The sequence below is a fragment of the Dermacentor silvarum genome, chromosome 10 (assembly GCF_013339745.2).
Source record: "Dermacentor silvarum isolate Dsil-2018 chromosome 10, BIME_Dsil_1.4, whole genome shotgun sequence".
NCBI lineage: Eukaryota > Metazoa > Arthropoda > Arachnida > Ixodida > Ixodidae > Dermacentor > Dermacentor silvarum.
The window spans coordinates 10,631,109-10,653,860 of record NC_051163.1 but is presented as its reverse complement, the minus strand read 5'-3'; the positions used below and the strand labels follow the sequence as shown (position 1 = coordinate 10,653,860).

The 22,752-nt window shown below is 45.0% G+C and overlaps 1 protein-coding gene across 1 annotated transcript; it reads left to right on the top strand.

The window, feature by feature from the left end:
- Window positions 1-3,797: 3,797 nt before the first annotated feature.
- On the top strand, window positions 3,798-19,850 carry LOC119466009 (tRNA selenocysteine 1-associated protein 1). The gene is made up of 8 exons (XM_037726493.2): window positions 3,798-3,996; window positions 4,447-4,544; window positions 10,691-10,790; window positions 10,922-11,018; window positions 12,556-12,574; window positions 13,970-14,076; window positions 15,844-15,991; window positions 19,152-19,850. The coding sequence occupies exons 1-8, from the start codon at window positions 3,961-3,963 to the stop codon at window positions 19,213-19,215; spliced, it is 669 nt and encodes a 222-aa protein (XP_037582421.1). The 5' UTR covers window positions 3,798-3,960; the 3' UTR covers window positions 19,216-19,850.
- The last annotated feature ends 2,902 nt before the right edge of the window (window positions 19,851-22,752 follow it).

Below are 22,752 nucleotides of genomic sequence, written 5' to 3'. Positions count from 1 at the left end.
TGGCGTTCCAGTTAAATTTGTGCTTCAATGCATAAAACGATATTTTGGTAAGAAACTAACTGGAACGGCCAATGCATTTCTCCGCAAAGTTCGGGAATTAATATCTCGAAACTGGCGTCATCACCAGCCCATCAGGTCATTAGTTAAAAACTTAATTAGTGAATTTTATTAATTATTCGATTATGCATTTCAATTTCTTGTGCAAGTAATGTCCGCCTCTTTGAGTAGACCAGCTCATGAACTAGAATTGTGCTATCTGCCACAGGCAATTAACCTTTAGGAATTTTTGAAAGTGTTCGCTGAAACACCCTGTATACACCAATAAGAGTGTTAAAATGTTTTATCTGTATACTATATGCCTCTATAGGTCTGTTTATACGACTGTGTACATACATTACAAGACACGTTGACCAAGACTGGTTGAACAATTAAGGGAAGCGTTAGCCATGGAACTAACGTTTCGACAAGGAGGCTTGTCTTCGTCAGGGCCAGTGCTCGTCAACACAGGTATACCCTTGTCGAGACGTCGGCTCTGTTGGCTGAGGCTTCCCTTGTTCGGAAACTGTTGATGAGTTATACTTTCCATCTTCCCGGTGTGAACATTTTGTCTTGTTTAGTTTACAAGACACAATGTCCTGTGAATATCCACGATTGCCACCGCCAGTTCACGATTTCGTGGTTGCACATGACGTGATTCGCCGTGTGCCCGAACACTGTGCGTCGCCTATGGCAGGTGAAGAAGAAAAGTATCGCTTAACTCGTCGAAAACGTCCTAGTCAGAGCATTTTGGTTCACGGACTTCCAATACACAGATGTACACGGACTGTGCTCTCTATACTCGGATTTTTCTGTGCACTGATTTTCTGACGCGAGAGAGTTTTGGAGCGCCACCTTTCGGGCATACAGACATATTTTCACACAGTTATCGCGTATTTCTGTGAAAGTGGGGGTCGTGTCAATCACAGGCAGAATACAGTGTTTATCTGTCTCTCTCTCTCTCTATTCATGTTCTTTGTTTTGTATGACAGCAGCTGCATTTAAGTATCAGAGCGTAAATTTATACAAGAGCCGAACGACTCCAAGAATCACACCACGAAGTGTAAGCTTTTTTTTTCTCTCTCTTTTATATGTTTTTATATGCTGATCTCCAATTACCCCTGTCTTGCGCTAGCGGATTCCAACTTGCGCCTACAAATTTCCTAACTTCATCACCCCACCGAATGAATAAAATAGCATATACGTATGTTGGTACTCTGTTGGGATCCGTCACTTCGTGATCCCACAACAGCATTCTCTTGATCTCTCTTCCATTACAAGGAGGCAACTGGATAAGCTCAGCTGTTTAGCCTCCAAATATTTTGCCCATAGGTCGGCAAAATAAGCAGGACTCCCTCAGACTAGGAGGAGGAGGAACAAACTTTTATTGAAACCAGCAGTTTAGGTGGCTGGACCTAGGCCTCCCACGTGGGAACGTCGAGGTCTTGCCTCTTCGCCGCCTCGCAGGCTTGCTGGGTAGCCCAGAGTTGGTCGTCGAGGTTGAGTTCCCTCAGACTAACTCACAAAATATTTTTGCTAAAGGCTCACTCGGACTCAACAAAATTATACTCAGCCTGGCTCACTCCGAATGCACATCTCATTACCTTGTAACACAGTCACTTTTGCTTTGCTTCAGGTATTTACTATTGCACTGGTCGAAAGCGGGCTGATCTGTGGTGGCAGATAAATTACAACACCATGCTTTGGGCCAGTAGCAAAGCAAGAAGGCAGCGTTTGACATTTCGCACAGCCCATGATTTTTTTTTATTATTAATAATAATGGAAGCTGGTTGGGGGAGGACATTGATCTCGGTACAATCTTTCTTCTCGAAAACACGTACGCATACGTGTCCCGGGAATGATTTTTACAACTCGACGAGCTTTTGAATGCTCCAAACATGAGTTGAAGCATGACCTAGCAAAAGCGGATCTCACTTGCTGTTGCAGTTAGCGCGCGCGCTCTGAGAAGTTGACGGCATCTATTCGCAGCAGCACTGTTTTACACGTACACGAATACAAGATCACACGCTGCTGCACTCGTTCGTTTTAATATTTTCGTCCTCGAGAGCACCGTTCATTCTATCTCGCCGTGTGTCCTGACGCGCGTGTATTACGGGCTATCTATATTTTCTTTTTTTTTTTCTTGGGTTGTCACGCGGCATAACGTCAGTATGAAACTAAATATAAGAATGCATGACCGTTTTATAGAGATACTGCAATAGTGCCTTATAAAATGTCTTGTCCATAATCCATCGTTCATAGTATTCAGAATAGCTTGATCACTGTTCAATTCCATACTTTTAAGTACACTTTCGCGACTTGCCTTTGTCCCAAGGCACGTCCAAAGTACATGGCGGGCATCCGTTGCAAATGCAGGAGCGGGCTGTCTAGTTATACGCTTACCGTTTTCTTTTTAGGGCTATAGTTTGTCTGTACAGTTTAGTTAGTATAGAGAAGGGAAGTTAGTAGTAGAGAAGGGAAACGCAGTCGAATACGGCATAGAACTATAGGTGGGGTGATTATGTTAGGAAATTTGCGGGCGCAAGTTGGCATCAGCTAGCGCAAGATAGGGGTAATTGGAGATAGCAGGGAGAGGCCTTCGTCCTGCAGTGGGCATAAATATAGGCTGATGATGATCATGAAAATCGTTGAAGTCGTGTACGTGAAGCGGAAAGGATGTTCGCGCATTGCTCTCCCGTCGTACGTCTCTCTGCCGTCGGGCCGTGGAAAGATCCAAGTCTCGCTTCCTCTCGTGCTTCCCTGCTTCCACCGGCCCAAACGGCACGCCGACGCCATGCTCGTAGAGGAACTCAATCAACGTTCGGTGAAGCGCTGGTCGAAGGTTAAAGAAATACAAGCGCAGGAAAATTTCCTTTGTCGCATATATCGGCAAAATAAACACGGAATTCACTCAGGCTCGACTCGCAAAATATACATTTTTTTTTTCTTTACTCAGCCGAACTCGCTCAGTCTCACGGGTCGGTCGGTTGGTCTGTCTGAGCGAGTCGACTCATGAGGGAGTTTGTCGAGTTATGGAATTACCGCAGGCCTGCAGTTGTGCGGGCTTCATTCACAATATATAATTCGTCTGTGGCACGAATCGGTGCACTGTTTTGGATCAAGCATGCATGGTCGCGATCGAAACAACCTCTGATGTACACGGCTAGGATGCGGCTATACTCGGTGTTGGAATAGCGGTCGCATATGCTGCTATCCCTTGAGGAGGAACTTGAGTGCAGTGTCGACAGAGAGGCCTCTGTCGACAGGAAAGAGGCGGGACGGACAAAGGGAACGAATGCGCAGAATGTGTAATGCAGAAATGAGTGTTGTTGACGACCTGAGTTGTTGTGGCGCATACCCACAGTGGGGATTGGCCATGAATCAGGTGGTTAAATTAGGTGGATAAAAACAAGGGAATTAACAATTGGAATGTTGCAACTTAGGAAGTAAAATGCCCGCTTCACTTTCTTTTACCTTTTTTTTTTTTTCCCTACGAAGGCCTCCTAGCCACCTGCAGGCGATCATGCCTTATTCATTTGTGTGTGTGTCCTGCGTACGAATACTGGTAAGAAAACAGAATGTGTTTTCAAAGCTACAATAGTTTATTATTTTTCTTTCTATCTACCATTAATTAACATGCTCAGCAATGTTGCATGAGCCCCCACCCACCTCTTACTAAGCTGTGGTGGCCGCTATGATCATCATCATCAAATCAAGTGGGCCGTGGTGGGATGCACGCGCATGCTCAGCGGTAGTTTTTATATTCTGCTCCGGCTTTGTGTTGACGTCGTCGTTGCGTTGTGGTGCGAGGCCCCCGTTGCTTGTCCTAGCAGAGTGAACCCACGTTTCACGTATCCTATTTTTGTTGACTTGCGCGAGCTTCTGCGCGACTGTTGTTCGTGTTTTACTTCTTCACATTTCGTTATGGCTGGGTCAGCGTCAACACTTTGGATGGGGGACGTGAGTATTCTGGAATGTTGCTTGATAAACGTTGATAAAGTTCAGTAAACTTTCGGGGTCACGTAGACGTGATCCTTTCCTCCCGTACGCTTAGTAGATCGCGTAAGGAGCAGCCTCAATTTTTGTGCGAATCAAACGACGCCTTACTTCCCAATGGCCTGAACCTTTGAGAACTGTGCGTCTTAGTTCAGTGGCGCACTTTTACAAAAAAGTGCTCGTTAACCATTTTGCGGCGCTCCGCCCTACCTTAGAAGGAACTCCAGAGGTAAAGTAGGCATTCGCATCGTGTATTAGGCGTTTGGTACGTCGTCTATTGCGTATTTCAAACTAGCGGCCTCCGTTGGCTTGGTGGGGCGGTGCAATATTTGAAATCGGTTGTCAGGCACGTGGTGAGAGCTGTAACCGTTGTAACGTGCATCTTTTCAAACTTCGTTTGTTTCACTCTTGCAGTTGGAGCCTACCATGGACGAGTACTTTGTGCAGCAGGCATTCAGTATGATGGGCGAGAATCCTGTTCACGTGAAAATCATCCGAGACCGGCTCACAGGGTGAGCAGCCGTTTGCGGCGCCGGTGACGCAAGCTCCTCGTTGCGGGCATAGCAGTAGCTGTCAAGTTTTTCCCTTCTCACTGCACGGCCTTTTCTTGATTGAAACGAAATTGAATGCACGAAGAAGTTGGCTTCTGACTTCAGCTCCTTATTTGTCTTGCCGTTTTATTGCGTTAACCAGTTATCAATATTTCAGCCTCATAATCTTTGAAACATAACGCATGGGCCGTGCTGCCGGCTGTGAGTTACAATCTGCTGATTTGTGCATGCACTTCTTTATCTGAAGAGATTATGCACGTTTCGTCGCTAACCATACGTTGCTTTCTGTTGTCATTGTCAACTCATGCATGTAATGCTTGCAGTATGTTTCGCAGATACTTCATTGCTTAAGCCTTTTGCACGGAACTATCGCCTGTCTCACTAGTTTTCTGAGCAACACTTTTCCAGTGTGTTGGGTTACCATGGCATATGTTGTTGCAGTGCTTCAGATCTCTCTTGCAGTCATTTATTCGCCGGCCATAAGACTGCTCTTATGCAGCATCTATGGGAAGAAGCATGACTAAATGGGACATTGCTGGTTTTTCCGTTGCAGGAATGGGTAAAATTCAGGCCTGTAAAGAATGAAAGGCTCAACCGAGCCATTATTTGGGGGAGTGCTGAGCAGGCACTTAGTTTCCAGGGTTCAGCCCTATGGGCACTTCAGGTAAGTATGCAGTGCTGCTAGATGCCCAGTTGCACTTAGAAACAATAGTGAGTGCTGCTAGATGCGCAGTTGCGCTTGGAAGCTATAGTGTGAGCTACATTCGAGTGACATTGGTCAACACTAGCCTCCCTTTATAACATTCCATTGGTGATAATTTTGCCGTGGTTCTTGAGTGTTTGGAAACCCCTGGCGAAATTGTGCAAGTTGCTACTCGTGCTATTGCTGGGTTCAGTGCGTGTTGCAGAATTAAACAACCTTGTTGAAAAGAAAAGCCAGACGCTGCTGGGGGAGGGGGACCGTTTCTGTTGCTTGTGTTTCCATTGTGTATATTCATAGTAATTAGTATATGTGTCATCTTGAAGCTGAACATTTTGACAGAATGATCTGGAAAATTGCCTCTGAAGAAACCGAAATTCTAACAACCGAGACCAACGAACAAAAACTGTTGGAGTCAGTGGTACATACAAAACACCAGAAACAGCTTTAACCGTTCCAAAGGAAACCTGCTGTCAGTTTATATCCACGGTTTAAGCACGGCCAAAAAAGGAAAGTGTCAACCACCGCGGACCATGCCTCCTCCCCGCTTCTCACCACCTCGACCATGACAGCTTAAAAGAACTATCTTCAGACAACGAAACTCCTTAGCCGAACACTCAGAACAGACTTTTCCTTCAAAGGCATTGACGTTCTGACAAGGAAAGCCACCTCGGACTGTGCCCAGCCTCCGCCCCAACCATGGAAGCTTAAAATGTTGCGCCTCGACATCGTCGTCACTCCCCCTGAAGAAGGAACTGAGTTGGGCTCGAAACGTCGGGAAAATAAACTTATTTTCTGGTTGGAGCCACTTCAACATTATAATATGTCATCTTAAACATACTATTTCAGAGAAGTTCAATGCTACAAAGTTTGTGTAAGGACAATGACTAGGTTTTGCTGCAAAATCAAGTGGTGCGCTGTTAATGGTAATGAAACCTGGTTGTCACCCTTGTAGCATAGTTTAAGTGCATTCTTGCACAATTTAGTGTTGCCAGAGTGCACTCTGAAACTACCAGTCAAAAATGGAACTTAGGTTGTGTTCTACAATCTTGTTTTTTATCATTTGTCATTGGTATTTGCCATAGCTGTGACCAAGTGATTTGAGTATAATTCTTATGTTATTGGCACTGTAAGCACTAGTGTTCAAGCTGACGCTCACTCTCTCCTGCCATGGTTTGTATTTAAAGTTCAGCTTTTTTCGTAAATTGCAGTTCTACAATACAAAAAAAAAAAAGGCATTCCTACCATGAGATGAAGCTTAACAAGCAAGAAAAGGAAAGATGTGTGGAAACGCCACTTTGAAGTTCCCGCACATAGTTGTCGTGTTAGGGATCTGCGCGGACCTAGTTTGTTTTTCACTAGTAATTATGCACTACATTGTGTTCTCTTTTAGTTTGGCCATTCTAGCACACTAAAGTTTTCAGAACTTGCCAAGTGCTTGTATGGGTTAGGGTTTCAGTACGAAGTTTGAAAAACATAAGTTTAGTTTTGATTTTCTGTCCTAGTAACCAACCTTTTACCGCGAAATGAACAAATAGTTTTGAAACACCATTTTTTTTTCTGGCTAATTTAGTGCTCTTTAGTCTCCCTTTAAGCAAACAGTGCACTTCCAAGTCAGTACAGCTTCTTCGTTACTCGCAACATAGCATGCACATCCTCACTGCTAAACAAAATTCTGGCATAACTAGTTTCACGTTGACTGTCAACATCGATGCGATTAGTATCCAAGCACTGTAGCAACACACCACATTACTGAAGACACCTTAATTTAGAATCTTTAGTGATCATTAAAATATCCATTGCTTCAGCAATGGGGGGGCACGCACTGTCTCTGGGACCAACGCCCTCTCCTGTGACACTCGCTCACCAGGATCGGCCATGACTATGACGGTAGGACAACCACTGTATGAAAACTCGGTGAAGACATCGATGGAACAATGAAGGTGATGCGACTACAATGGGATGACAATTCTGAAATAACAATGGTATAACATGAGGACAGTGGGATGACAATTGCTTGACAACTGCGACAAAATCGTAATGGAATGATGTCGATGCAATGGAGACAATGAAATGGCCAGCGTGGCATCTTGACGACAGCATGGCAACGATGGTGTGACAATGCCAGCCTAATCACGATAAAATGACAACCGTGTGATTACGATGGAACGACAAAGGAATGATGCCAATGGAGCGATGAAGCCAGTATGACGATGACGACGGTGTAACAATCGGTTGTCGGTTCTGAAGTGATGACGATGGTACAACGGTAGTGCGACGATGATGGCATGATTACATTGGGATACGACTGTATGATGGCGTGGTGACATGCATGATGATTCTGATGACAAAGTTGGAATGACCGCAATGGCATCCTGATCACGGAACACATACCTCGTGGCCCAAGCTAGTAGACAACTTGAATAATTGGGCCGAAATAAGATGCTTTATATATAGAGAGAGACTCGAAGTGCCTGAAGTAGGCAAAGAATGCTAATTGCATTATCAAATTAGCGTAGAAAATTGGGCCAGCTGGTGGACATTTAGGGTGATTTGATGGTGTGCTCATGCACAACAGTTGGGCCCAAAAGGTCCTTGAACAAGGATAACTGCTTTAGTCAAGTGTTTGCAGCTCTTGCTGGCGAATTCCAAAACTCAAAGCTGTGTGTTGTGCAGATGCAGTTCTGATGCCCTCTTGTTTTTTACACATGGAAAAAGGAAAACCTGTGGTGCCTTGCAATTGGCCGCCAGAAGTCGAAGGGAGATAGCACCTCGCAACACCTGGCGAGCGCGCCGTGCCCGTTAACCGCTTTCGCCGGTGATGTTCATCAGGCAAATCTTTTGTGGCTAAGTTGGGTTGACAGGCATCAATTTTTTTAATGCCGGGCGTTCACCACTTTGATGCTGGTGTTTTGTTCAAAGTAGTCCCAGCCTTAACCTTTCGAGAGATTTCTTTTTATTGCAGATTTAATTTTTTTTGTGACCATAAAGTTGACAAAAAAATATATTTTCCGGAGCTAAACATGCATTGTTGAATTGTGAATACAGATGGGCTTGCATAAAAACTTTTAAAAAATTAGGAGAACGCTTAAGCTTCTCTTTTAAGAGTGGAACGCGATAGCATTCAAAGATCCCTGACTGCTTCTCACGCTTCCCGACAACTGCAGCTTCAGCAACCGTAATGGTTACCGGGAAACACTGGCGGCGAACACTATGCACGAAGGCGGGCTTTCTGGTAGAAACGCAGCCTTTTGCGTAGGGCAATCCCGAAGACATTGCACAGCCACACCAAAAAAATTTCATAACTTTCAGGTTTCCGTTTTTGTTTCGAACTTTTAATATTTCAGTCTGAGAAGATTTAAAATAAAAGGCATGTGCTGTGGGTGTTTTGTTTCATGACATTTGTTTGTGGATTGTCATTCTCAAAATTCCGAGGAATAGCTTTGCCAAGAATGCAAGACAGGGTATGAGCAACATTAATGATACAATGGTGTGGCATACTTAAATATATTTGGAGGGCCTGCGTGGTTTAGGATGATATTCGCGGGCGCCAAAGCCGACACCGACGCCGGATTTTCTGCGACACGGGGCCCTTAACGCTGTCGCGTTAAAAGTAGATACACTGACATAGATATAATCTGATATGGCACTTGGGCAGTATTCCGCATCGAAGAAATTGCCATTTGACTCACTTGCAGCAGAGCAACCAGCATGCAAGAAAACTGTATGGTTGTGTGCGATACACTGACATAGATATAATCTGATATGGCACTTGGGCAGTATTCCGCATCGAAGAAATTGCCATTTGACTCACTTGCAGCAGAGCAACCAGCATGCAAGAAAACTGTATGGTTGTGTGCCTGTCCAAAAAACCAAATGAATAAGAAACTTTAGCTAATCCTGTGTCCCATTGCCAACGAGGAGCAGTCAGTTTTCCCAAGCAGAGTCTCAAGAAAAAGAAATGCAGGCATGGCAGCATCATTTGTATATACCAGTGCCCACCTGTGAATAGATCTAATCACACCCCTGTGAGCAATAAATGAACAAACATCTAGCAGTGACCTTTTGAGAGATTAGAAACCAGGTAGACATCGGTTTTTACTAGCACAACTAACAGAAACAGCTGGCGACACAGAACAAAACTAACCACCGCGCGGATGCTCGAGCAATCGCTGAAACCCCAGCATGAAGAGACCATGGAATGAAAGCCAAGAAACTATGGGGGAAAAAAAAAATTATAAAAATGTCTTGTTTTCACACAGGGTGGCAGCACTTGCTGGGCAACACAGAATTGAAAAATTGGTGCATTTTTCAAACCTGTAGACAGCGCCATAAATACATATGGCATCGACCATTCGGGACTTGTTCGCGGCACTGTGTATTTGCATCTTTGACCATCAGAGGGTTAAAAGAGTTTTGGCTTCTCTGTAAACAATATTGCCTTTATGGAATACCACTTTGCCAGAGACATGGACAGCAGTATCAAAGTGGGCAGCTGCAGCACAATTCAACCAGAGGACATAGGGCGCTTGTAGTGACCTACCATATCCGACCTAGCTGCTGGTGTAAAGTGTTGGTATTCTTATAATGATTAACATTCTTTTTTTTTTTTTTCAATTTGCCGCAGAAACTCCTATGTAACATAAAAATGTCTGATGCATTGTGGTTAAACAAAGCATCACAAGATGTCGCTACCAGAATTCCTAGTGCTGTTCACATCTCCTGTAACCCGGCATTCCGCTAAGGGTGTATATGTGTATGGACAAGCTAAAATACTATAAATGCTGATCTGCCATGCCAGTGAGTCGAGACTTTCATGTGTCAATGCACCTTCCGATGGTGATCATCTGTAGGAGGGACAGTTAGCTTTTCTGCGTAGTCTGGACTACAGTTTCCATTTGGTACTGAATTGTTCTACTTCCAGTAACAGGAACCTGGTCCCAGTGGTGCCTTCCAGAAGGTGTACTTTTTTATCCGGACTGCAGGATGAAGGAATCTCCCAGAGATCTCTAGCTACCCTGTCTTGTGTCAACCGAACCCATCTCTTATCACTCTAATCTTGAACCACCCTGGATAGCCATTTTCTTGCCATGGCAACCATTCTGTTTCCCCTTATTGAACCTCCTTTTCTATGCACTGTACAACCTGCCCGTCACATTGTCCTGTTAATCTCAACTAGAATGCCATCTATTTCCACTTGACCTGTAGTCATATTTATCTATTTGATCTATTGTCCATGCTGTTTTTTTCCTCTTCAACTCAACTAGAACATCATTCCTGCATTTGATTTCTCACCCGCATGACTGCCTTTCTCTGGACACATTGTGCTTATCATTTTCCTCAACATGGACTTCGTTTTTGAGACTAAATAAATTGCCTTATTTCTTCCCCCTTTCTTTGCAAGCAGGTTGCCTAGAGGCTATGGATTTCTGGACTTTGGTGACGAAGAAGCTGCTGAGAGAGCGTTGCTGCGCTGCAATGGGAAACCCATTCCTAATGCAATGCAGGTATGTGTGACCAGACCAATATCGCAGTCACTTTCGTATTGCTGCTGGTGCCGAAAGATTTGCCAGTAGCGGTGGGAACCAAGATGGTAAGCACTGACGTGTGTGTGTGTGAACTATCTTCTTTCTTGTAGCCGAAGATGTTCCGGCTAAACCATGCGAACAACAGCACAGGAGGCGGCGGTGGTGGCGGTGGAGGCGGAGGCTACCAGCAAGGCTACTCTAATGGTGGTGGTGGTGGTGGTGGTGGCGGCTGGCCGCCCTCAGTATGGATCCTCGTAAGTGCATTACCCTAAAGATTGGTACACATTTACCAGCAGCAGCTGTTATGAGTTGGTTGATTCTTCCGCAAAGGGTTGATTGGTTGATGCCATTATACTTATTTGCCTTCCTTGCACAACCATGTTCTGACGAGTACTGAGCTAGTCCGTACGTCGATTCAGCTATACAGTTAACGTCGGAAAAGTTGGGCAGTTCAAAAAAAAAATCAATGCGTGCCTTTTACTGCCCCTAAGGGCTTCAATTGCTACAGGCACGTCTCAAATAGGTATGAAGGCCTGCCAGTACACTTAATAGGTGTATTGTAGCTTGCACTGTGCTAGGAGGCAGTGAGTGCACGCGTGTTTCATTAAGGAATACATACAGCATCTCGTGACAACAGCCCACACACTTGCATTAAACCCGCTGGCTACATCGCGATGCTGTTATCGACCAGCTCAGTCGTGAAAAAATAATTGGGATGTGCTTGCCAAAGGGAAAAGGAGGTCTCAGATGAAGACACGTGTCTTGTGCGGCGGTGATGAGTCATCCGCTGCTGCAAGCACTAATTAATAATTAGTCACAAGATGAGAAATACAGCTTCTGTACTGCTTTTGTGCAACATAGTAGCAGGATTTTCTGGTTTGTTTAGTAAATAAAACCATGTTAATAATTAACAGTAATAAAAGCATTTCCGATAATTTGGCAATCGGTTATTTCGGACGGTTTTTCTTGGCTTTTTTTTTTTTTTCAGTGTTGTGAAACCCAAATTACTGAGGTTCTATTGTAACTGAAAATACTGAACCACGAGTATAACTTATTAAGTGAATATGATGTCATATCATTTTCTCTGTTCTCATAGTGCTGTACCCTGGTTTCAAATGTAGGCAGTGAGAAGTATTAGTGTAAAAGACTCAAAACCATATAAAGAAACAACTTGACCCTAAAGATCAGTTTTTTTCATATACCGTAGTTGCATGAATCTAATGTGCACCTTCTTTTTCTGAGAAAATGGGTCCAAAGTTGCCCGCTCATTATACCAAATACAGTATAGACCGCTTATAACGTAACGGCTTATAGTGCAGGGCCGGATATAGTGCAGTCTTTTCAGACTCCCGTTAATTTTCCCATAGCACTCCATGTATACACGTACTATCGCTTATAGTGCAGTTGCGGGAAATGAAATACCGGTTACAGTGCGGCTGCCTGGGAGTACGGAAGTCAGCGGAGACGGCGAACGCTCCCCTCAAACGGGCGCCCCAAGGAGTGATCGTGGAAGAAAGAGACGAAGTGGAGGAGAAGGGCACGTGGTGCAAACGAACAGCCAGTGAGGCTGAAACCAGAATCTTGAGTGCGAGTCGAGTCGTGAAATATCACGGCGCGCATAGTGAGCGAGGGCCACGAAACGGCCAACGCTTGCTTCACGATAACGGCAGTAAACGAAACTTCAGCGAGCGAGTGGGCAGCGCCGGCACGGCGAAGGGCGCACGCGGAGACCGTGGAATGTGAGGGAGGAGGGCGGCAGGGAAGTGGATTTCACCTTGGCAACTCCGCCGCTTCGGTGGCTCCCCTCGCCCTTTCTCGTAGCTCCCTCACTTTCAACTGTCACCGTGCGCCCCGCCGCCGTGCAGGCGCCGCCGCTACAGCAGGCCCGGCGCCAGCTCCCCAAAGTTTCGTTTTCTGCCGTTATCGGGAAGCGGGCGTTTGCCGACGTGGGTAGTTTTGTTGGCCGGCCTGGGACAGTGCTGCTGCTTCCCTCTGCGCCGTAGCCGCAGCATGCAAGGTCAACACGTGACTAGAAAGTAGAGGAAGCATAAAGGAGAAAGAAGGGTTCACTGCCGTTTTCTACGCGTGGCTACGGTAGCGTGGCTGAGACGTTGGCACGTACACGCATGTTCCGGCGCAACGCAGAATCGGCAACCTTGCCATTTGAGAGAGGGTGAAATGTCCGCCGCATTTTTTTGTTTTTTTGGTTTGTTCGCGCGCAACATTGAGGGGTCTCCCCTAAGCTTTTACTCGGTGCCGGAGCAATGCCGGTCGGAGGCACCGCCGCGTGATTTGATTCGAATTAACGAGATTCTACTGTAAATTGAATGCAAACGTTCTAGCCGCATTCCTCGACTGTCGCACATGTTTTGCATATGTGCGGGCCTTGAAAATTGTTGCTTTGGTTATAGTACGGATATTCGCGACTCCGGCGACTTACGTTATAAGCGGTCTACACTGTATGAAACCGAAACCACGCTCGCGGCTTCGGCAAGAGCCTAATGTTACAGCCGTCCCACGTGGCATCACCACCATCACAAAATGGCGACAGCTTGCTGTGGCTTCATTTTGCACTCGACTACAATGTGGAGCATCGTTCTCGGTCAATCACTTTCAGATTTACTATCACCAGCATTTCTGGCGCAGTGCGAAGCTCTCTATATATATAATCTATGCATAGTGCCAAGAACGATCTCGGCCTCATAGTCTGATGCAGAGTCGCGTAAAATCTTGTGAAAGTGATAGCAGCGTTTCTAAAAGTGATCGCTCAAGAATACTGCTATTGTGGCCATTGAAGCGCAAATGGCGTTCACAGTGTGCCGCTTTCATTATTCAATTTTTTAAAAAGTTTCCCTTTATGACGGTTAATTCTTCAGTGTCAGTTTTTCTGATTGCGAACATGGGGGGGCATGCTATATTTTTCCTTTATAAATCGAGTGCATTTTATGTTCAGGTGCACTTTTATTTTCGTACTTTAAACCCGCATCAGCATTGTGTAAGTACGGTAGTTTCGTTTCTTTTTTTATGCCATAATGTATAATCTAGCCCAGCAACAAGCACTGAGAAGTGTCATATGGTTGCACAGCTTTGCATGCAATGCGTGAAACGGAGTACACACGTTCACCACTTCATGCATTGATCTTTTGCATGGAATGTAGGTCAAACGAGTTGTCCATGTTCGTGGGCGACCTCTCAGCAGATGTGGATGACACCTTGCTCTACCAGGCGTTCTCACAGCGTTACCCGTCAGTCAGAGCTGCCAAAGGTGGGAAACTCGATTGCGATGCATGTCTGCACTTTGTGGCAGCTGTGCCTTTATTATGCTAATTTGCTTGCGTCTTCACTGCAATTGGCATTGGCCAGCCAGCAGAATTACTTTCTCTTTGTGGTGACAGTTTGTAACAAAAGAATTCGAGCAACTCTGTCCAACTTTCGACGGTGTTAGGTGGCAACAGCTGCCATGCTTACCAGCATCATAATATGAGGGTGCACCTTAGTGATGTAGCAAACCTGTGTGGTATTTTTTCTTTGCCTTCAATTATGAAAGCAAGCAGTGAGAGGCTTGTTTAGAATTGGTGCTGAGTACGATAAAGAAAACCATTCGCTCGAAAAACCTTCATCACCTCTGTGTTTGACCCAGGAGCCTGTGAAAATTGTACAGCCGGTAGCACTGTTGCACATTAGTCCTGCAAAAATGAACTATCTCTGAACATTCTGTGTGACGCATACAGAGTAGTGTATAGTTAACGAGCAATCAGTTTCATAAAGTCATTCCAGGAGAGCAGTGTGGTTTAATCGGGCATTGCCAGCAAAGTTCTTTCTCAAGTTGGCAAATTATACTTTTCGTTGTTCTTGCCAGTAGTGGTGATTATTACCTGGCCATTGCCAGTTTCAATGCTGGAGAGAAGTCTGACACATGTTTCGAAACAGCAAACTTGCAATTGAGCCAGTGTAACCATCTTGGAAATTGCATTCAAGAGATGCATCTTCCCAAAGTCGCATGTGCAATGCTTCAACTGGTTTAGCAGTGGTCTTTGGCCCTAGCATGCCAAAAATTTCACTTTAGACAGAATGCTGTTTTGATTGTGCTATTTCAAACTGAACTGAGTGTGGGCCAACTGGTACTGAATCTTCAAGTTTTGAATCGAGATTTCCGCTGATGCTGCTTTCCTAGTGAAGCACAGGCAGGATTTGTACACCTTGAAATCCTTAAAAACCCTTGAATTTGGAAAAAAAGATGCAAGGGCCGTTAAAACAATAAATGTGCTCCTTGAGTTCTTGGAAAAGTGGGGTTGGGGAAATTTGGAAACATTCAAAGTAACGAAATCTGCACAGGGGCTACGCCATACTGTCTATCGGGGAAAAATCCTCCATTAGTTCCTTTCGAGTGTTGCTAAATGTTGCAATGTGGCTTGTCCACAGCTGCCAACAGCAGGCTTGTTTAAATTACTTTTGCAATCGTGGAGCTAGTCAAAGCCAGATAAGCGAACAGGTCGTGCCACTGTTTTGTTGTTTTGCTAGTTCACACCACAGCCGTCATGGCTCCATTTTCGACCCCTAGGCTCTAGAAATTCCTGGCAAAAAGTTTCAGCCATTTGGATTTAACACGAGTATCATTAGATGGAAGTCGGGCAATAAACTAACCATCTCACCAGAAGGTGATCGACGTCATTACAATGGGATAGCCAACTTAGAAAAGCAACCTGAAGAGCTTGAAGCATGTGTCCAACTCATCAGCTACTTTGCTGCAAGACATTCCAGCTAAGGAGATTTCACTATTTTTCAGTATAGATGTCTACGATTAAGGTTTGTTTCCCTCTCCTTGAATTTCGTTCTGTGGCATCCTTGAACTCTTCTTGAATCTTGAGTCAAATGATCTGTATAAACCATGACAAGGTAAAGCTTTGAATTAACATGTGATGCTATTGTTGCTGTATTCAGATGCTAATCCTGTTGCAGGGCAGATAGTTTCATAGTTTTAATTTTATAGGGATGGTATTGATGTTTGTTAATGGTCTGTTTTTTGTTATAGTCGTGTTGGATCCAACTGGCCTGAGCAAGGGCTTTGGCTTCGTCCGTTTCTCGGATGGGACCGAGTACCAGGAGGCACTGGTTGACATGCAGCACTCCCTCCTGGTGGGTTCCAAGCCCATCCGTGTTGGCGTTGCCAATCCTCGCAGGTCAGTTGTGATAGTGAGCTTCACTTGATAAAAAAAATTGTTTGCTCCCTTGCAATCTGAAGTGCTTTGGTGCATTCTCAAAAATTGTGCAGTTAGTAAACGGGAATTGCAAGTGACGATTGACAAGGACGGGGGTCTTTGTTGGTCCTATACGTTTGAGTACTGTGGTGATAACGCTACACAACATTACACTGAACTGGTCATTTGCATGCCTGCATATTCATCGAGTTTTTCGTAACAGTTACGAATTTTTACTTGTTTTACGAATGCTGTGTCAAGCTTTGCAAACATAAATTGTGGTAGTGAAAAGTTTCTCTCATAAATCACCGAACCTTCTATTGGAAATCTTCTGATGGTGAAAGGATGCTGAGCAAGTTTGTGCAGACAAGTTCTTGGTGCAGGCGAAATCTGCAACAGCAGAGTTGCTGGAAAGGTTGCTGTCTATAAACAATGTGTTGCTTGTCACTGTCAAAGTTTGTTACTGCTTGTGCGCTGGGTTTAAAGTAAATCATTCTTATTAAAGTGCATATGTTAACCCAAAAAGGCATGCGCTAAGGGCAAGCTCTTAAAGAAATGCATGCTACTACCTCCTCCCCTCATGTGATGTTCACAGAATTTTTGTATTGACAGGTTAGCAAGTATGCATTTGTAAACTTTTACTCTATTGAGACATATTTGCACCTTATATTGACACCTTTATGGCAGTCACACAACCCACACATGCTTGAATTTCTGCCCCACTTGGTGCTACACTTTTTACAACTTTTAGTACAGTAGAACCCCGCTGCTGCGTTTTACCGGCTGTTACGTTGTGTTTGGCCAGTCCCGGCATAGCTCCCGTAAGATTCAAAGCATTGGGAACTCAGCATAGCTCCCGTAAGATTCAAAGCATTGGGAACTCAGCATAGCTCCCGTAAGATTCAAAGCATTGGGAACTCGGTTGTTACGTCGCAACTGTGGCAACGTTCCCTCATGTTAAGTCACGAACCGGCACTCCAAGTGGCCAGTGCCGACGGCCATATTGACTTTTCACGTAGCTTGACTTGGGCAACGCCCATCACGTTTCCGGCTCCCACCAGCAAAAAAATGGCCTTCGAGATCAGTATTTGGTATCCATAGGTGGTGCCTATGACAAGTTCTTGGTCTTGAAATCTGTTTCTGTTGCCCAGAGAGCCGCTGCATTGGCATGGACTCATCATCATTATTGTCACGTCCAAGCGTCCCACAGTTTTCTCCCGCTGCCTTTGTGTTGCGAGTCGTTGCGCAAAGTGGCTGTGTAAGCTTCATCCTTCCGCTTCGACATTCTTTTATAACTCCGACGCTCCAAGTTGCCTGCCTGCCGCTGTGCCAAACGCTCCTGCTTGTCAACGTGGCTGACTGTGTAGCGGCTTCCTCGCTCCGTCGCACCCCATCTCCTTCAGTTCGGGCCGTGCGGACATGCAGCGACAAGTTATTTGGCTCCAGTCTGAGCCGTCTTTGTTTGACTACCATAGAAGCATAGTCCCACTAGGATGGCATTAAGAAAACGAAAAGCACTTTCGCTGCAAGAGGAGTTGAACATTCTCCGCGCTGGTGAAGAAAACCCAACGCGGAAGAGGGTGTGCATAGCGAAGGAACTAAGACTGACGCCTTCAACTCTCAACGCCATTGTCGCAAAAAGGAGCGAAAAGGGCGAGAAAATGGCCGAAACTTCGCCGGCAGATGCAAGCAAGCCCGGGGTTCGGAGCACATGCAGCTTTATGTGGCCAGCACCATCTTGCAAGAAAAAGCGAACAAGCTGGGCATCGACAGTTTTTGTGCATCAAACGGATGGATCGACTGCTTTAAAAAGAGGCATGGGATATGCTACTGAACGGTGAACAGAGAGGCTGCAAGCGTTGACACGGCAACCATCAACACCTGGAAAGAGACCGTGGCGTCCATGATCAGCGACTACAAACCCAAGGACATCTTCAATGCCAACAAAGCATGCCTTTTCTTCAAGGTACACCCATCCAAGACGCTGAGCTTAAAAGGTGAGGCTTGCCATGGAGGAATATGCAGCAGGGAATGCTTAACAGTGCTGCTGTGCTGCAACTCGGATGGCTCCGAATTGGTGAAGCCCTGGGTTATCGTAAAATTTCGGAACCCATGCTGCCTCAAAGATATCCGCCACCTGCCCTGCCACTACAGGAACAATAGCAAGGCCTGGATGACATGCTCACTTTTTAAAGAGTTTTTGGCTTATACGAACTCGAAGATGGGCTGCCAGGACGGAAATTCTTTTTCTCGACAACTGCTCCGCACATCCGAAAGACACCAAGTCGCTGCGGAATATCAAGGTGGTTTTTCTTCCCGCCAACACCACAAACCACCTTCAGTCCTTGGACACTGGAATAAAAAATGTGAAGCACTTCTACAGGAAATGCATTGTAAAGCGGTCCCTGGTCAATGTGCAGCGTGGCAAGCAGCCGACAGGCATCAGTCTTAAATGCTATGCACTATTTTGCTTAGGCATGGAGCGCTGTCACTGCAAGTACAGTTCACCACTGCTTCACAATGTGTTTCGGCGTGCATCCAGATGGCATAGCAGAAGCCGTTGGAGATGAAGCCTTCGCTGACTGTGACCAACTCGACACAGCAATGGAAACTGTTGGTGACAGAATCGCGTACAGTGATTACGTTTCTATCGATGACGCCGTTGTCACCTCTGAAGTTTTACCTGTCAACGAAATCGTGACCGAGTGTGCCGATGCACGCAGCAGTGAAGATGAAGTTGAGAAGGAGAGGGAGCAGATGCCGGAGGCCAATCTGCTCGTCTGCCGTAGCGGCACTAGATTTACTTAGAAATGTGAACTCAAGCGGCGACGTCGAGAGCCACATGGCACTGCAGGTTCTTGAAAAACATGTGCTGCTGGGGCATGAGAAAATGTGCCAGGCAATGCTTCAAGATTTTTTCAAGCACTAGCACTGAAATAAAATTGTGTGCCAATCAACACTGTGCTCATTTATCAATTTTTCCCATTTTTTGGCTCTTGCGTTTCCTGCCTCTTACGTTTTCTTTTTATGGTCCCGTGAGAAACATATCAGCGGGGTTCTGCTGTATTATTAGCTATGCTAAAATTGGCGAGCACTTATGCCAAACATGTGATCCCTCATTTCTTTTGCACTTGCTTTGCAGAGCTGCAGCCGGTCCTGGTGGCCAACGTGTTTTCTATCGTAACCAGTCATCGGACTACTACTAGGTGTGACCTGTTCCACCAACTTTCTTGAGGTGGCAGACCTGCCGTGCGAAAGTGTCGGCTTTATTGCGTGCATCTGGATGTCTGTAACTTGCAGCGCGCTTTTAACAAGTGTTCTTGGGGTCAGCCTGTCACATTTTAGCTGTACATATGTGCACTTAAAAATGACTCAAACTTCAGGAGCATGGAAAGGTTAGAATAAGTGTAAGCCTCGTTTTCATTCTTAGCATGGTGCGGCATTTGGCAGGGATTCTGAAGACAATTACAGTTGCTTGTTTATAAGGAAATTGTGTATGTTAAGTGCGAAGAGGTTTTTAAAGAGGTTGCTCTGTATTTACTGGTATGGATCTTGTATTTCAGCAATGAAATTGTGCTCTTTCAAGCTTTCTTCTTTTAAACAATAAACATAGTAGGCATGTTTGAATTTACACATTAGAGAAAACAATGCGTTTTTGATATGAAGTTACTTTAAAATGACGCTGCAGTTTCTCTCATGAATTTTTATTTTTTCATTGTTACAATTATTTGATGTCTGAATGTTTTGCATGCAGTTTTAGTGCTGTACCAAACATGCTGCCTTGTATGAGGACCATATTTAGAAGGCTTGTATGTAATAAAAATCTGCTACTCAAGTTGTATTCAGTAGTCTCGCGAGAAGTTGTAAACTTGCACCACAAGTGAACTCGGCCAGTCTTTTTATTCAGCTGTGTTAGGACAAACCCTACATTGCCGTTGCTGGAACAATGCGAGTTGAAAGGCAACTCCGGCATTTTTTTAACCATATTGGATGGGATACTGTCATTTTCAAATGGCATTCCTGTCACCGGTAGGCTGGTTCAATTTGCTTAGAAACTCTTCTGTGATTTTAAATAACCAATAAATAAGGTACCGAAATGGTCAGCTGCTTCGTATGACGTTGCGATGAGTCCATGTCGGATCCTACACTGCCGTAATGTAAACACGCAAGACGTGTGCTAAACATGCAGTACGCATGGTGCCAACGTCAAAAAAGCAAAGCTGCGAATGTCTTCTGATGACACGAGGAGCTTTTCCAGCTCTTTCGAACTAGACAGCGGCAATTTCAGCAACGATATGAGCGCTGAACAATCGCCATTTGCTTTTGACTTGCCACAGCCGCACAAGGTAGCTGACATGCCCAAGCTCGGCGCATTGTGCTGTGGCTAACTGAAGAGAAGCATCGGTTATCACGTCTATCAAAACAATTATTGTCGGCCATCGTCTCGTATAAAAGGAACCAGCTTCGTAGTTTCCGAGTGAAGTGGTGGTGGTGTCTGACGTTGCAAACACAGAGTGGCCAGTAAATCATACATTCGTGAGCACGAGTCTCGAACATACAACCAATCTCTGAAATTCATTTTTGGGAAAACTAAATGACTTAGTCATATCGTATGGCACAGATAATCGGAGTGAAAAGTATATTCAAATTTTCATTAAGGTCAGTGGACGTCAAAAAATTGCCGGAGTTGCCCTTGGTGTTTCAGCACCGTTTACCACATAACTTGGCTTGTCCTGCCATCACTACCAAAAATTGATGCTCCAGCCAACTGCGCTGGGTAGTTTTGGCACTTGAATCCTGTGCATGAGGTCACTGGTATGACTCAAGGCAGCAGTGGCTTCATTTTGATGCCAGTGGAATGCACACACTGTATTAGGTTGCACTGTTTGATAACCCAGATGGTCAAATTGAGACCAGCTGCAGTGAAGTTGGTCTTTGGCTAAATTGAATATAAATGAGTAGTATGTAGTATAGCACCTTCAGGTGCAAACTCATTTTGTTACACCAGATTTCTTGTATCTTCAGAATCGTGAAGTGTGTGCAGCTACAGAATGGATTAAAAATCCATTCACAAAATTTACAAATGTTATGTGAAGTTTTGCAAAAAAATATATTCAGTTCTGCAAAAAAAAATTTAAAGGCTATTGGTGCAGGATTCGCAAAAAATATCTGAGGACACCTAAGCATTTCTGATGAATTGTGAATGCGAAAGCATTAATGTCCAATTGAACAGTGCTGAGCGGTCCTTCATGATTTGTGCTGCGAGTAATGTACCATAGCGGTACGTGCTGCCTGAGCCAGCAAGCAGCAGCAGCCTGCGGTGCCAGCACTGCATGCAACAGGCGTGGCGATGTCCATTGGGCGACTCGTTGCAGCGATGCTCTCGCCTTGCGCAACAGCGGGCGCCCTACCGATGCAGCAGGCGTTGCCTTTCGTCTGCTCTGGCAATGCCTTCTCTCCTCACACACCTTTCGCCCGCTGTGCTTCGTCGAGGTGCAGCTTGTGACGTGGCGTTGTAGCCAATGGCAACAAGAGTTTAGGTGCCATTTCGCTGCTACAGATGACAGATGCTGGCTTTTTCGCTCGATGGGCCATTTGATGCTTTCGCATCAAAAGAAATTGTGGTGGTACTTGTGTGTGTAATGCAACCATAGCCATCTGTATAATTTTTCAATGCCTGCACCCAGAGTCGCTGTGCAACCTCCTTTCTTTGGCTCAAATGCCTTGACACTCCACGAGGGGCACTAAAGGTAAATCGCTAAATAATGCACATGTGTGTGTCTCGCAAGGTATGTGGTCTGGGCAAACTTGCGAGACTGCGTACTATTTTCCCACTTTCATGTGTCTACAGGATTTGTTTTTTACTGATATTAAACTTCACAGGTTGGCAGGTATGATGCATAGATCGCTGAACCAAATGTCTTTTCTTAATTTTGTTTACGGTCCCATACTTTTATGTGCATTGTGTATGTGCAGCTGTGCGGAGACAAAATATACCTAGATTGCAAGGTTGCCAAAAAGCCCTCGATGGATGGATATTATGAGCATCCCTTTGAAATGGAGTGGCGGCAGATGCGACCAAGCTTCTTTCACTTTTCGTCTGTGCTCGGGGCCTTTTAAGAGAGCCATGGGTTTATGTAAATCACAGAACGTGATAGAAATTGATTGCCCTCAAATCTAATTTTAAAGGTGCCCTGAACCACTTTTTATTGATGTGGGAGAAAGGCATTTGAAGTAAAAATAGGTTATTTCAGAAAATACTTTTCCGTAAAAAAGTACATCAATGTGTTCAGCAGAAGCGTAGTTATTTGCCATCAAACACGGCCTCCGCTGTGCATTGTTCCTTCTTCAATGCCTTGCACTGCGAAGGCTAGGGTGGGGTGGGTCTAAATAGAGCTTTAGTGTAGCGTATGCTATAGGCTACAGTACAGCGTATGCTAAGCAGCGCACATTTATTAGTTTTAGTTGGCCTGCGAGATCTTCCGATCTCGGAGGCCATATGCCAACGTCGCGCCTATCTCTCAACTTCACCGATAGGTGGCGCTGACATATCTCGAAGGTTTCCCTCGTTAAACTTCGTGTCGTTTGAAACAAAAAGCGATCTCGAAAAAACTCCACAAGGTTATCCATAATACACTGTCGTCGAAACGGCCTGAGACTAAACGAAAGCTGTTTATGCAGTCATTTGCTACAAACGAAGCGAATTTTACAAAAGCCACGCCAAATTCAATTCGAAGCGGGCA